The sequence below is a fragment of the Denticeps clupeoides genome, chromosome 8 (assembly GCF_900700375.1).
Source record: "Denticeps clupeoides chromosome 8, fDenClu1.1, whole genome shotgun sequence".
Lineage (NCBI taxonomy): Eukaryota > Metazoa > Chordata > Actinopteri > Clupeiformes > Denticipitidae > Denticeps > Denticeps clupeoides.
Window position 1 is genome coordinate 9,450,548 of NC_041714.1, and position 15,698 is coordinate 9,466,245.

Consider the following 15,698-nt stretch of genomic DNA (forward strand, 5'->3'; position numbering starts at 1 on the left):
ACTGTACACAGAGAGTCACACTTATCAACTGTGAAGTGAACACACAGATGTGGTTATACCAGTTATACCGTAAAATGTGAAGAGAAAAAGAAACATGGGACCAGGACCAAAGAAATTACGGTCCTCAGAGACTCTTCTCGCCGCAGAGACCTTTTGACCTGCGGAGGGCTGAGGGGGACTGTCCCTGTAACTACTTATTAGAAGTGGCTCGGGATAAGGGCGTCTGGTAAATGACATAAAGGAGAATGTGAGTCAGGCAAAAGCTTTAGGCCGTGCAACTCTTTAACGTGGCAGTGGTGGCCCAGCGGTTAAGGAAGCGACCAGAAGGTTGCGGGTTCGAATCCCAATCTGCAAAGGTGCCATTGAGGTGCCACTGAGCAAAGCACCGTCCCCACACACACTGCTCCCCGGGCAGGCTAAACACAGAGGACACATTTTGTTGTGTCACCATGTGCTGTGCTGCAGTGTTTCACACTGTCAATCACTTCACATTCACTTTTTCACTTCTCTTAATCAAGACACCATTGTTGTAATTCGTTTAGCTGTTTAATCTGCACATCACTACATACAAAGGTATTGTTTTTATATTCTAATCCGTCACATTTGCATATTTCATGGTTTTATGTGTTCCACATGTGTTCATTCATAGTTTTGATGCCTTCAGTGAGAATCTTCCAATGTAAATAGTCATGAAAATAAAGAAAACACATTGAATGAGAAGGTGTGTCCAAACTTTTGGCCTGTACTGTGTGTGTGTGCCTATATATCCATATGTTTGTCTGTCTATTCAGTGAGGACACGACCCTTTGGAAGCCTATAAATATTTGTCCAAATAACGAACATGTCTAAAAGGGTTGCGGCTGATGACGTCAGAAGCCCGCGACGGCGGCTGCTGACGTCAGTCGGGCACGTCGTGACAGATGAAGGACGCAGGACGCGCACGTGTCGTGATTGGTCGTGTGTAAGCGCCGCGTCCGCGGACCGGTGGGGCTTTCGTGATCTGCGCGTTCTGCCTCGGCAGAATGTTTGGAGGGGGCGCGTCGTTTTCCGCGCCCTGCTCGCCGCGTCTATTTGTGTGCCGTGGACAGGAAGTAGAGCCGTCCTGTGACGTGCTAGCCGGCTAGCCGCGAGTCGCGGTGCCGAGTTGACCTTGCAGACGGTAAGATGGCCAATGCTGCTCGTATCTCATGTATTTAAAAGAGCTTTGTCATGACCTAGAAGACCTTTAGTTAAGCATATTAAAGAGTTTTATCTGTGGTTAAGACAGAGGTAAAAATGACATTACTTTACCCAGCCCATAGAAAATGTCAATACCTCGAGGTTAAAAACTGAGTAGTATGACGTAGTTAAAAACTTTTTCATTCCGTGCATGCATTTCATTGACTATCTACTCTCTATTTATGACGTACGTCGCGGTTAGAGGCGTGTCTGTTACTGCGTTACTTACTGCACGTCACCACTGAAATCAGTGTGATTTGAGACGCACGTCCATTTGTGCGAATGCATTTTCTTTCTGATCTAGACACTCGTGCGCAGAGATGCTGCTTGACTCCCGATGACAAGAGTCATGGCTACAGAAACCTCCGTGTCCTCAGCAGCGCAGCCGCGCATCCCAAGTCCTTCACAGAGGGAATACTTTTGGCTCCGCTCGTTCGTAGCAGGAGGTACAGACAGCTAGAATGTGTGTTGATGACATGGGGTGGGAATAGTCCAGGAGGTAATATACCAGAAGAAGTGACAGGTTCGTACCCAATTTAGCCTACTGGGTAACACACTCGCCTATGAACCAGAAGGCCCAGGTTCAAATCCCACTTATTACCATTGTGTCCCTGAGCAAGACACTTAACCCTAAGTTGCTCCAGGGGGGGACTGTCCCTGTAACTACTGATTTGTAAGTTGATCTGGATAAGGGCGTCTGATAAATGCTGTAAATGTACTGATTTTTAATCACTCTGGATCAGGGCGTCTGCTGGTTTTGGCTCAGACGTTGCTGCAAACCCTCTGTTTGCAGTGAAAGTCCATTTTGTGAAGAATTGCACAAGACCTTTTGAACAGAGACTCACTAAAGTGAACAGCTCTTTCATAATTTATGTCATTGATCATAGTACTTTTGACTGTGGGGAAATTGTGTTCATACGTTTGTTTGTTCTCCAGGGGTTGCAGGATGTTGTGCCAAGACAACTATTGCACCTTTGGACAGGGTGAAGATTTTATTACAAGCTCATAATCCCCATTACAAGCATCTGGGTGAGTCGATCTATGTCTTAGAAAATAGTTATGAAAACAGATTCTCATCGTATGTCTCTATTTGACCGCTAGTATGAGATTGATTAATATAAATTATTATAATAGAATAGGAAGTATATGTTGCTTAAAAATATGAAGCATAAAATTTTTATTCTCAGGTGTGTTTGCCACCCTCAAGGCTGTGCCTAAAAAAGAAGGCTTTCTTGGCCTTTACAAAGGTAATGGAGCCATGATGGTTAGAATATTTCCATATGGAGCTATTCAGTTTATGGCGTTTGACAACTACAAAAAGGTACATATTTTTACAAAGTTTCTGAAATATTACCGTCTGAAGCAATGTTGTGATATTAATTCGGCTAACATACCCTGACTTTTCCATTTCAGTTTCTCAGTAAACAGGTGGGGATAACTGGGCACGTTCATCGGCTTATGGCTGGATCTATGGCAGGTGTGTGTGCGCTTTCTTTCTCTTTTTTTTTTTGGTGGGGGTAAGGGGAGTTGTGAATTATATTTTTGCCAGTCAGTGGATCCCATTTGTTTGTGTTTTGATATGTTTTTTAAATGCCCATTCATACCTGCACCACGTTGTGTAACTGTACCAACGTCTTTCTTTTTGTGCAGGAATGACCGCAGTTATTTGCACGTACCCACTTGATGTTGTCCGAGCTCGTCTTGCTTTCCAAGTGACCGGCGACCATCGCTACACTGGCATTGGGAATGCTTTTGTTACGATCTATCTAAAGGTATGCGTATAAAACACCCGGACTGACTGCTGAAATGAGTCACTGCAGGTTTATCTGAGTATTGTTGTATCCTTTGTGTTTGAAGGAAGGCGGGATCCCTGGGTTTTATCGTGGACTTATACCCACGCTTATAGGCATGGCTCCTTACGCAGGTGAGAGTTGGTTCTGCTTGGTTTAGAATCTGTAGTAATGTTCTGATTATTTGACAAGTAGTTTTTCTTTTTTTCTTTTACCTTTTCGGGCACTGAATGTTTTTTCAATTTTCTGAATGGTAATGTTACTGTTTCTACAAATTTCCAACCCTGCACTGACACCAATTGTAGGCTCACTCTACCCTGGAAAGGAGTCCCACTCTGTATCACTCCTTCCCAAGGTTTCTTCCTTTCTTTTCCCTCTCTCCTAGAGATTTTCCTTGTGTGCAGAAGGGTCAAGTGTGTGTGGGGGGGTATCAACCGTAGGCCCATTGAAACATACTGTATGTGATTATGGGCTATATAACAAATAAATGTTGTTGTTGTTTTTGACATGTAGGGTTCTCCTTTTTCACCTTTGGAACGTTGAAGAGTTTGGGGCTTGCCCATGCTCCAGAGCTGCTGGGTCGACCCTCGCTGGACAACCCCGACGTCCTTGTGTTGAAAACCCATGTGAATTTGCTGTGTGGCGGCATCGCTGGGGCTATCGCTCAAACTATATCGTGAGTTGGGGGATTTTTTTTACTGACATACATTTAAAAAGATTGTGTTATTTTATTTCAAATCAGAAACATAAATCCAGGAAACAGGCAAGGGCAATAATAAAAGCACATACCAGATACAGTTTAAAACTGTATGTTTTGTATTTATGCCCAGTTCTGTATATAAGATTTCACTTTATGCTAGTTAATGTTCCAAACTCTTTTGAATGCAAATAGTTCCATAGATAATACGCACTTTGGTTTGTACCTATGTATATAGAATTTTTATACACATAAGACATGTAAATACATAAAGACATGATGAATGTTAGACTTACAAATGAAAGAAATATAGTTAATGTATTAATCATGAAAGATGATTGTCCATGTTGTCGTTTAACACAGTGTTTGGTGTGAGATTCTTCAAAAGCTTTTGGATAAACTTGTAGCTTCAGAGGAATATGAGCGAAAGGTAGAAATGTTAATGTTGTGAGAGGGTCTGGGATTTGATGTGGTCCTAATGTGCAACAGTGATCTAGAATTTGAGTCAGTGAGTCTGCATTTTGATGAAATCGTCTCTCTACATGTTCAGTGCCTCAGTCCTCAGGGTGATGTGAGAGGCAGAAAAACTTTGTTTGACCCAGATGAAGCTCCACCATGTCAGCCTGTTATTATTACTAATGTGTGTTTTTGTCTTTCTTTACAGATATCCTCTGGATGTGGCTCGACGAAGGATGCAACTGGGTTCTGTGCTTCCAGACTCTGACAAGTGTCTGTAAGTCTTGTGTGTTTTCTCTCTGTTTTCAAATGTATAATTTGTCATCTCAGTGTGCCTGTGCTATTTAGGAGCTCTTATCCAGTTTCTATGTGAATTACTCTGTACCGAAATCCACCATTTCAGATGGAAAGCTTATGCTGAATAGCATCTAAACAAAATACGTGACTTTGTGTCTGAGAGATCTGGCAGGCGGCATGTACCAAATTCTAGCTTTGTTTGGTTTTGGCCCTCTTATGAAGTTGGGGAACTGTTGCTTTTCCCCTCCACTTCTCCCATTTCCACTTGAATAACAAGGTCTGTCAGAGCAGAAAAGCAGCCATTGGGTTTGAGAATAATCATCCACATGTTACACTTCCTGTTTTTGTCTCTGTTTCTGCACACTAGGAAGCACTCACTTCTCCATCACTTCCTGACTTTAACAACTTTTTTCCCATCTCCACAGTACACTAACAAAGACCCTGAAGCATGTGTACAGTCAGTACGGCCTCAGGAGTGGACTGTATCGTGGCCTTTCACTCAACTACATCCGCTGTGTCCCCTCTCAAGCAATGGCCTTCACCACATACGAATTCATGAAGCAGGTCCTCCACCTCAACTAGAGCCATGTTGGCCCTTGGCGCTCTTGTTGCGAAGCAAAAACAAATTGGTGTGCTGCCGTTTCTGTAACCAATTCTGGCAACTTTTAAAGGGGGCATGATACCACAGTGTGGCTGAACCTGTGGCTTTGGATAACTCCCAGGCAACTATCACCATAGTTACTGTGCACAATAGCTCCCTGCCCTTTTTATGTGTGGCTCAGGGTTATACGCTATTAGGAACAATCACCTAAAACACCATGGCAACTTGGGATTTGCACAGGTCCGTTAGAAAGCTTCTGGTTAAACAAAATGTTCTCTCCTAACTCCATCAAAAATGCTGTCTGCATCAACATGCCTGCATGTTGACTTGATTTAGACTTAATTTAGGCCTAATTAAAGTCTTACCGTAGACTATTTTTCTGTGTAATTTAGAAAAATTAAAATGTTAATGGTGGGGGTTTCAGTAGGTAACTGGTGCAGATTTTGGGTCCAATGCTCTCTGCTCATGGGCTATGTAGTTTTTGTTATTTCCAAGCCATAATCTATTAAGTCGAACAAAACCATAAAATTATTTATCTGAAAAGGAGACAGTTCTGTTAATTCAGATTTGCAGGCTCGTAGCCCTGTGTTCTGTTTACTGAATGTTTACATTTTTTTTATTTCTAACATTTGCTGTGAGACATTTGTGGTTCATGTATAATACATATAAAGTTGCTGTAATTACTGTAATTTTGTTTCTTAGCTATTGAAACCTGTTCGTATTTTGAATGTTTGTAAAGTGAAACTGGTTCAGTTCTAAGAGAAATCTCATATTCTCTGACCACATGGTGGCAGTGTGGAATTATTTGTCATGCCTTGTCTGTAATTTTTTTTTTTTTCCCCTACCCCTCATTTTGGTTTATTTATTAACACACAGCCCTGTAACTTGTTGCATGCATGTATTTACATCCTGACAGCATATACAGGAAGTGTACATGTATTTTAATATACTCATAGCCAAAAGGATTTCCATAAACTCTTACTATATGCATGGTTTTGCATATAATTTAAAGATAAAGTCTTTGTTTTACTTTTTCATCTATTCCTTCCTTCATTTATTAAATATGTGCATATTGCCACTAAAACAAATATATAAATAGAGTGTGCCTGTGCAATTGGTAAATCAGTAGAATGTTTAAAAGGTTGCTTTCTCTGTCTGGGCTATGAACTGTATAAATGTTGACTGTTAAAATGCTGAATTATTTCAATGCGTGACTGAAAACTACTGAATATGCCTTCACCACTTTTTTTTTTTTTTTTTTGCTCAGTCTGTATGCAATCAAATGAAAAGCTGCAAAGAAAAGGTATATTCAGTATGTTTATTCAGAATGTACAGTAAGATAATTGAAATGTGACATTTTAAAATGCCTTCCATCTATTGCAGTTTGTTCATTATTTTAAATGTCATCTGAGAGAAATATATACACATGGGTGCACAACTGAATAGTTTCACACATCCCCGATTCAGCATATGAAAACTTTATTTCAGTCTTATATTTGCATCTATTTCCCTGGGATTTTGCTAAATACAATTGTATGAGGTCATGACTTATTTGACTGGTAAATACATTTACAGTGGTCTTACTGTTTTTCTGTAAGGGTGCAAAGGACATTTATGTCTATAATTAATTGTATTAATGTTATATTTTATCTTGGCTTATATAACTTAGAAGACTGAATAATGCTTTCAAATCAACAGCATGAGAGACACAATCAGATAGTAGATCTGTAGAAAGCTTTCTTGGTTTCACACCTCTTTACTTAAGGGGCGGAGCATGTTGCTTTCACGAGAGACAGGGAAGATCAGAAAAGGGGAAATATTTTTAGCCAGCCTTAACAGGGTCTGGGAGGTCCAGAAAGTAGCTTGAGGAAACTTTTTATTTTTATTATAATTTAATTCTATATTCAACCTTCATCTTAGCAATGCCTTCATATACTGTAACAGTGGCCACTGGCAACCAGTGGTTTGCTGGGACAGATGACTATATCTACATCACTCTGGTGGGGACTGAGGGCTGCAGTGACAAGACCCTCCTGGATAAACCTCTCTACAATGACTTTGAAAGAGGGGCGGTAAGCAAAATAAAAACAAAATGGAACTTCTCTGCTGTCTGTTCTTGTACCCCTCAAGGGCAACACATTTTTGCATAGTGAGAAGAGGGGAAGACAGAACTGTTGTGTCTAGATTCTTGAAACTTTGCATTCAGAACTGTAATGAATGTAATTTGAACCTGTTCCTGAGTGTAGGTGGATTCATATGATGTAAATGTTGGGGAAAGCCTTGGTGAAATTGAACTGGTGAAAATTGAGAAGAAAAAATACTGGGTGCAAGACGACTGGTACTGTAGGTATATAACAGTGAAGACGCCTGCAGGAGACTACGTCGAATTCCCATGTTTTCGCTGGCTGGTGGATGACAAGGAAGTGGCCCTTCGAGATGGAAAAGGTAGGCCAATATTTATCTGTTCAAAAATATATTGTCTTTAACACTTTTTGCAATTCATCACACATGGTGTGTTTAGCACGTTTGCCACAGAATGAAAAAACAAGTTTGGGGAAACAGCACAGACGAAAAGAGCTGGAGACAAGGCAAAAGATCTATAGGTAAAAATATGATCTGAGAATGTAACTTCCATGGTATGGCAAAAAGCTGGTTCAAGTAAAGGACCAACGCCCACCCCCAAAACCAATAAAAAGTGGGGAAAAAAAGTTCTGACCACATATTACACTGTATGTAGAAACATTATTAGGTGTCAAATAAAGAACCAGAAACAAAAATTGGTTGTTAATCTTGGGAATGGTGTTTCATTATTCTAAAGATGGAAAGAGTGGCATCCAGGGTTCCCTATGAGCATTGACGCAAATGCCCACAAAGAGCTGCCTCGGGACATCCAGTTCGACAGTGAGAAAGGAGTCGACTTCGTGCTCAACTACAGCAAGGCGTAAGTATTTCATGCTTTGTTTTGAGTTTGTGATCCTGCATTGGATATGTTCAAAAAATCTGTCATGCACTCAAGTATTGTGCAACTTCCCCAGATGCAATGTATAGTCCCCACACAGAAATGTCGAATTACAGACATCCTGGCTGCAGACATTGCTCAAGAGTTTCAAACGATCTCTCAGTAAGATAATCAGTAGCGCCACGAGCAGGAAGCGAAATAACACGACTGATGTATAAATAGAATGATCAGTGCATTTGCATTGACTGTGCATGATGTATGCTATGTAAACTGTGAAAGAAATATTTGTGACCAAAGCATAAGAGCACAATACTTACAGGATAGGTATCTTAATTGGCTTCCAGAATACTGCAAAAGTTTGAAATTTTGTGCACGTTCTTGCAGGATTGAGAACCTGTATGTGAACCAGTTCATGCACATGTTCCAGTCTTCCTGGGGTGACTTTGGAGATTTTGAACGAATATTTGTCAGGATCAAGAACACAATTTCAGGTGCGAATTCTATTAATTCTGTCATTTCTGGACCTGGGAGGCACAGTGGGAGGCATCAGTCATTTGCCTGATGAAGGTTGGGTGCACTTGACTGAGACATATTTAGGGGTTAATTAAATTGTAAATACGTCTTTATAATTGAATTGTATTTTCCATGACTGTTATTCTCATAACAGTAGGCCTTTTTCTGTTTTGCATATTCAGGATGCTAGTAGGTCAGGCTACCCTTAGCTTGAAAAAACAATGCATGTCGGAGTATTTGGATGTGTATTTGCATTGCTGTCAGAGGGAAATATATTATTGATGGCGTTTGCATAGACACATAACGTGTTGATAAAAACACGTAACACATTTTTGATTTGGCATAATGTACTTTAGTTAATGCCAAACTCTGATGTCTTTGTTATATAAGAAACAAAAAATGAAGTAGACGAAATTGAAAAAAATTGGACTTTTGCAGTTAATTGTGGATTTTGTGAATATTACAGAATATGTAATGGAGCACTGGAAGGAGGACTTCATGTTTGGATACCAGTTCCTGAATGGCTGCAATCCAGTTACGATGCAGAAATGTACAAAAATACCAGATAAGCTCCCAGTTACTAGCGACATGGTCCAGGATTGCTTGGAAAGGGAGCTGACCTTGGAGGAGGAGGTCAAAGTAAGGCCTGAGAGGTCCTCCCTATTCCCAAAACCAAGTCAACACAAACAGATGAAATCAGAAAATGTTTCCTTTTTGCAGGCTGGCAACATTTACATAGCAGATTATGACATCATGGAAGACGTGTCCCCAAACGCCACAGATCCATGCACCATGCAGTATTTGGCTGCTCCTGTTTGTCTGTTGTACAAGAACACCCAGAACAAAATTATGCCTTTGGCCGTTCAGGTATTTTTATTGCTGATGTAGCTTACATGTCTGAGCCTGAGTGGGTACGGAAAGTATTCAGATCCCGTTTGATTTTTCACTCTTTGAAAGATTGCAGCCATTTGCAAAAATTATTTAAGTTAATTGTTTCCTCATTAATGTACACACAGCACAGAACTGCTGACATAAAAAAAATACATATATCACAATGTCCCAAGCATTCAGACCCTTTGCTCAGTGTTTAGTAGAAGCACCCTTTTGATCTAATGCAGTCTTTTTGGGAAGGATGTAACAAGTCTTTCACACCTGAATATGGGGATCCTCTGCCATTCCTCCTGGCAGATCCTCTCCAGTTCTGGCAGGTTTTAGCTGTGTGCTTAGGGTCATTGTCTTGTTGGAAGGTAAACAAACCTTCGGCCCAATCTGAGGTCCTGAACACTAAAGAAGGCTTTAGTAAAGGATATCCCTGTACTTGGCCACATTCATCTTTCCCTCAATTGCAACCAGTCGTGATGCTGCCACCACCATGCTTCACTGTTGACATGGTATTGGATAACCAGGTTTTCTCCACACACACCGCTTAGAACTAAGGCCAAAAACGTCTATCATGGTCTCATCAGACCAGAGAATCTTATTTCTCACCATCTTTGAGCCCTTCAGGCATTTTTTTTAAGAGGCCACTCTGACATAAAGCCCTGACTGGTGGAGGGCTGCATTGATGGTTGATGTTCTACAACTTTCTCCCATCTCCCGACTGCATCTCTGGCGCTTACGCCACAGTGATCTTTGGGTTCTTCTTTAACTGTATTATGGGGTGCTGTGTGTATATTCATGAGGGAATATACACAAATGGCTGCAATATAACAAAGAGTGAAATAGTTTAAGGTGGTCTTAATCCTTTCCATACCCACTGTATCTTGCTGGCTTCCTTTGGCCTGAATACACTTACAACAGTTTGGGAAATATTGCTTTATAGACCTAAATGCATTTTAAGTCTCTGTTGGATGATCATGAAGCAGTCGTGTGTAACAGAAATCGCATTGACAATAACATAATTCTACTGACAGCTGCATCAAACCCCGGGAGAGGATAACCCCATTTTTCTTCCAAGCGACGACAAGTATGACTGGCTGCTCGCAAAGATGTGGGTGCGCTCTGCCGATTTCCACGTGCACCAGACTGTCACTCACCTGCTGCGCACTCACCTGATCTCCGAGGTCTTTGGGATCGCCATGTTCCGTCAGCTCCCCGCCGTCCACCCAGTATATAAGGTTGAGCTGTCTCCACCTGTCCATTTGCAGTCTCCTGTCATATGGCTGCAGTTAACTGGGAATCCTTTCTGTTTCAGTTGATCCTTCCACACATCCGCTTCACAATAGCTATCAACACCAAGGCCCGAGAGCAGCTGATCTGTGAATGTGGACTTTTTGACAAGGTTTGTTCCCAACTGCAGCAGTGCTTCCACCTGAGAAGTTACCATGTCTAGTGTGTGGGGGCTGACTTTTTGGTTTTTGTTTGAAACAATGTTCCTGAATTGCACAGGCGAACGGAACGGGCGGTGGTGGCCATGTTCAGCTGGTGCAGAAAGCCATGAAGAAATTCACATATAAATCCCTCATCTTCCCAGAGTCTATAAAATCCAGAGGGTTGGAAAGCCAGGAGGACCTGCCCTACTACTACTACAGGGATGATGGAAACAAAGTCTGGGAGCTTGTCAAGAGGTGGGGAATTCAACAGATTAATTTGTTTAAGGACGTGCCATTACCTTTTTCTAAGGCTTTCAGTCCAATATTTACTGACGCAGATAGTACATACAAACTTGACTAATCAAAAAGAAAAGCCAGCAGAGAGAAACTGTAAAAAGAAAAATTCTATGTACTTTTGATATATTGTTACAAGATCATTCCTCAGTACACACCAGTCTTCCAAAGAAATATGCACCTGCTTCATATATGGTGTTATGTGAAACCATTTTTTTCTCATGTGACGCACTTGAATGCTCTCGAATTCTTTGAATGCTTTGATAAAACTAGATGTAATCCATACTAGATTTTCTGTATGGTGCCTGAGATCACAGAAATGAAAATTAATTTTTTTTTCTTACAAAGGCAAACGTTTTATCTTGCTACAGTTTTGTGAAAGATGTGGTCGGCATATACTATGACAGTGATGAGACTTTGCAGAAAGATGTGGAGATCCAAGCGTTCGTTAAAGATGTCTGCAGCTTTGGAATGCAAGACCTCGACTACTGCGGTGGGCTTTAAAAAAAATTTTTTATTAAGAAACATTCGTTTTTTTGCAAGCTTTATGTGAAGAAATGTCTAAGCTGGTGTTCTGCATTCACTTTTTTCTGACTTCCTATTTTGCACTTCTCCGTGATAACATCTGGTTTCCCCCATTCTGATTACCACAACCTATGATTCACGTTTTAAATATCTGGAGGTTAGTAATGATGTGATTTCCCATCGCCTGCAGAGTTTCCAAAATCTCTGAAGACTCGGGAGGAATTGACAGAGTACCTGACAATTGTGATCTTCACCACCTCTGCACAGCATGCTGCAGTAAACTTTGGCCAGGTAAGGAGTGACTGCTTATGCTTTACCCCCTGGAGCTTTGTCTGATCTGTTCTAAGAAACATTTCCTGGTGTGCATGTGTGTACAGTTCAACTGGGGAACCATACCACTTACTCCCTTGAGGTAGCAAAAAAAAAATAATAATCATTTGTAATCGTTTGTATGTCAATTACACATAATTCGGTGCTGCATTTACTTCACACAGATAATGATGTTAATATGCATTTAATGTAATACTATATGCATTTAATGTAGTATGACTGGTGTTCCTGGATCCCAAATTCACCATCCACCATGCGAAAGCCGCCTCCCACCAAGAAGGGCCAGGTGGATATAAAGTACATTGTGGACAGTCTCCCCGACCGCGGACGCTCTTGCTGGCACCTGGGAGCCGTCTGGGCCCTGAGTCAGTTCCAGGAGAACGAGGTAAAGGCATAGCAAATAGCCACTAAACAGTAATAGGCTTATTAGGAGAGAATATAATGTGAAAAAAAAATAATCAGATGGATGGATAAATGAATGAAAACTCTGCAATTCTTGATGTTTTCTCACAGCTCTTTTTAGGTATGTACCCTGACGAGCACTTCACCGAAAAACCAGTGAAGATGGCCATGGAGACGTTCCGCAAGAAACTTTCAGAACTGTCCAGAGAAATAAAAGCAAGAAATGAGGGGAAGAAGCTGCCCTACTACTACCTGTCGCCAGACAGGATCCCAAACAGTGTGGCTGTCTAAAAGACTGAAGGAGCACTGCATCTGAGTATTACATCTTATTGACTGATATTATTTGTGTGTGCTATTGTTGGGTTATTGGCTGGTTATTATTGTTGTTTGCAGCTCTTATTATTTGAAGTATAGTGCGTGTGTGTGTGTGTGTAATGTAACATTGCTTCAGAGAGATGTTAATGTAAAAAGGATCTGCTTCATTACTTTTTTTGTACTTTTTGCTGTTTAAAGTGAGCTGGTAAGGAAGCGGACCCGTAAACCATCCATTTTTTTTTTTTTTTTTTTTAATCAGAAGGTTGCGGTTCCAATTATTAAATAATTATCTAATTTCCGTTCTTTTCTTTTCAGTTCTTTTAAGTTCTTTATTTGTTTTGTGTGAATAATATGATGTAGAATATGTATTTGCAGACTAAGAACTAATTCATTTTAGAAGCATAGCCTTGGTCATATGCCAAAAAATTGTGTTGCCCCTGTAAAGAACTGTTGAAAATGCCATGTTCTTACTGTCAGACAGTGATGAGATGAAGTAGAATTATAGCCATTTCACAGTCACGAGATAATCATCTGCCAACTGACTGAACTAGATGTGATTAGACATTAAAGATACTGATAAGATTCTGCATCAAAGATATTTAAAATTCAGCCACAACGTTAAATCCATTCAGAGGTGAACAATGGTATCCATCAAGTGTGGCCATATTAGGTAGGATGTGTTGGAAACAAGAGTAAAAATCTGAGTGTCTTAGACATGGACCAAATTGTGGTACTAGATGACTTGTTCAGAGCATTTCCATCACAGCAGGTCTTGTGATCCAAGTTTGCAGATCACAACTTTATTGGACAAACTAAAATAAGAAAAGGTCTCAGCATGTCAGAGCCTTCTTGGCTGCACTGTCTCAATATTATGCAGGTGGTTTTAATGTTGTGGCTGATCACTGTACACATTCAATGATGTGTTTGTTTAAGCTGCAAATGTGGAAAGAATTGCGCTTCTTAACTTTATTTAGAGCCAGATGAAAATATGTTATGTCGCATGGGAAATGCAGTGCTGCTTATTCATGATGACTCAAAAACACAAATTCACCAGTAAAATGAGTCAGTAAATCAGATGAGTCAATTTTCCCATCAATGTTAAACCAAAGCAGCTCAGGGTTCACAGGGGGGTTACCTTAGTGTCACTCATAAGTGTCTAATCATATATATGAGCTTGTTTAGAATATGTCTGTGAACCCTGAGCTCTAACATACTCTTAACAAGCTCATATATATGATTAGACACTTATGAGTGACACTAAGATGCCGAGTCACTCCCACGTAGAGCAAAAGAAAGAAAGCCCCCTCAATGTGTGACCTTTGTTCAGTCATTAAACTAGCTGAAGTGTTCGCATTCGGTTAATTAAAAAGGGTCAGATGACACTTTGCAATAATAAGTGTCCTCATTTGCTGCACATTAACTTTTTAAGTTTTAACTCATAATGCAAGTGGAGTGGTTGTCATTGTGAAACACAACAATTTGTGCCTAGTGGGCAGCCATGAAAGGTACCTGGGGAGCAGTGTGTGGGGGCAGTACTTTGCTCATGTTTATGCACATGGAGTATCTGTGGGAAATGTACATTCATGCAACATATTCATTGCATTGAAGTGCTTTGCCTGTTCCATAGAGTTTCATTTTAATATATAGATTTTAATATACCAGTTTTTGTTAATATACCGGCTATTACAATGAAGTTCCCTATGTGTGATAAAGCATGTTTCAAATTAATAGCATTTTCGATTTATTGGATATTTATGGATTTTCTCAGATAAAGGCACTTTATAACTTTGGTTGAGTCCCTGCATAGTGAAAAATATACAATCTATATATACACAAACACATAGATGCATATTTTTGCTAACATTTCTTAAGTGTACTATTATTCTGTGTTTCAAAATGTTGTGCCTCAACCCACCCCAGCAAGAACACACAGGGAGTCATTGTGTCTGGAGCAATGAACTTGATGTGTTCACAGCTTCCTGTGTCTAAGGCTTGAAAACACATTTGGTTGATACAATAAAAATGTCTCTTTCTCTGTCTTGTGTAACTTGCTCTAGTGATGAAAGTAGTCTTGGAGCTCTAATCTTTTATATATATAAAACTGACACAGAGTCAAACTACTACAAGTGTGGGTTTTTTTTATTTTATTTTATATATGTGTATGTATGTATATACTACAAGTGTGTGTTTTAGTGTGTGCATCCGTGTATATACAGTACAGGCCAAAGGTTTGGACACACCTTCTCATTCAATGGGTTTTCTTTATTGGGTAGATTCTCACTGAAGGCATAAAAACTATGAATGAACACATGTGGAGTTATGTACTTAACAAAAAGTGGAGACCTGGACCGCAGAGTGAAGGCAAAGGGGCCAACAAGTGCTAAACACCTCTGGGAACTCCTTCACCGCAGTGAAAAACAATCCACCCGCTGGCCCAGATTGATGGAGGGCAGCGCGGTTCGGTTCTGCACAAGGCAGGGTTCAGCTGTTGACTCAGACGTCGACACTTTGACAAACCGGCTTTTCTGCCAATGGTCTACTCTATAACCAGGGTTCCAGCTAACATTATAACCAGATCTCCTTGTTCCAAGCCTGCAGTGATAACAGATAAACCCTATTGTGTAACCATCGAATCATTTCAGCTATTTTCAGCTATAGTTCAGATACTCTGAAAGTAAGTTATCAAATTAAATTACACTTGAAAAAGCAAAGTCACTCTAGGCAGAGGTAATTCAAATTACTTTGTAATAAAAATGCACGTGGTTTTGCTCAAAGGTTGAGCAAACTACCATGGCCTATGAACAAAGGGCATTATTATTCTACAACTCAGATTAGAATTATTGCAAAAAACAGCATTCAGTTTTCACCTTCAAACTTGATCAAACTTTCTAGTATAGGTCGTCTCCGCATATATCAAGGACAGAATGAAATGTGCTTTAATTTGGTGGAACGTGGAGAATAGTGCAGATCAACCCACAGCACTTCACAC

At 40.4% G+C, this 15,698-nt stretch overlaps 2 protein-coding genes across 3 annotated transcripts; both read left to right on the plus strand.

The window, feature by feature from the left end:
* The first annotated feature begins 911 nt into the window (after positions 1–911).
* On the plus strand, positions 912–6,436 carry slc25a16 (solute carrier family 25 member 16). Of its 2 annotated transcripts, none has more exons than XM_028989490.1 (10): positions 912–1,159; positions 1,523–1,741; positions 2,155–2,247; positions 2,406–2,539; positions 2,632–2,695; positions 2,869–2,990; positions 3,076–3,142; positions 3,522–3,684; positions 4,370–4,438; positions 4,884–6,436. In XM_028989490.1, exons 2-10 carry the CDS (start codon positions 1,690–1,692, stop codon positions 5,038–5,040), a joined length of 921 nt encoding a protein of 306 aa, XP_028845323.1. In that variant the 5' UTR covers positions 912–1,159; positions 1,523–1,689; the 3' UTR covers positions 5,041–6,436. The 2 variants fall into 2 exon arrangements, with proteins under 2 accessions (XP_028845323.1, XP_028845322.1); XM_028989489.1 differs by having other exon boundaries at positions 1,523–1,664.
* A 133-nt stretch (positions 6,437–6,569) lies between these two features.
* Positions 6,570–14,746, plus strand: alox5a (arachidonate 5-lipoxygenase a). Its single transcript, XM_028989488.1, has 14 exons — positions 6,570–7,131; positions 7,306–7,504; positions 7,581–7,662; positions 7,878–8,000; positions 8,403–8,509; positions 8,998–9,170; positions 9,252–9,398; positions 10,445–10,648; positions 10,726–10,812; positions 10,920–11,098; positions 11,509–11,630; positions 11,853–11,953; positions 12,207–12,377; positions 12,506–14,746. The coding sequence occupies exons 1-14, from the start codon at positions 6,982–6,984 to the stop codon at positions 12,683–12,685; spliced, it is 2,025 nt and encodes a 674-aa protein (XP_028845321.1). The 5' UTR covers positions 6,570–6,981; the 3' UTR covers positions 12,686–14,746.
* The last annotated feature ends 952 nt before the right edge of the window (positions 14,747–15,698 follow it).

Excerpts from the sequence above, each read along its gene's own strand:
- alox5a (XM_028989488.1), top strand. The coding sequence starts at position 6,982 with ATGCCTTCATATACTGTAACAGTGGCCACTGGCAACCAGTGGTTTGCT. Across the intron at positions 8,510-8,997 it reads GATCAAGAACACAATTTCAG|AATATGTAATGGAGCACTGG; the intron begins GTGCGAATTCTA and ends TGAATATTACAG. Across the intron at positions 9,171-9,251 it reads CCTTGGAGGAGGAGGTCAAA|GCTGGCAACATTTACATAGC; the intron begins GTAAGGCCTGAG and ends TCCTTTTTGCAG.
- slc25a16 (XM_028989489.1), top strand. The coding sequence starts at position 1,556 with ATGACAAGAGTCATGGCTACAGAAACCTCCGTGTCCTCAGCAGCGCAG. Across the intron at positions 2,696-2,868 it reads TATGGCTGGATCTATGGCAG|GAATGACCGCAGTTATTTGC; the intron begins GTGTGTGTGCGC and ends CTTTTTGTGCAG. Across the intron at positions 2,991-3,075 it reads TTGTTACGATCTATCTAAAG|GAAGGCGGGATCCCTGGGTT; the intron begins GTATGCGTATAA and ends TTGTGTTTGAAG.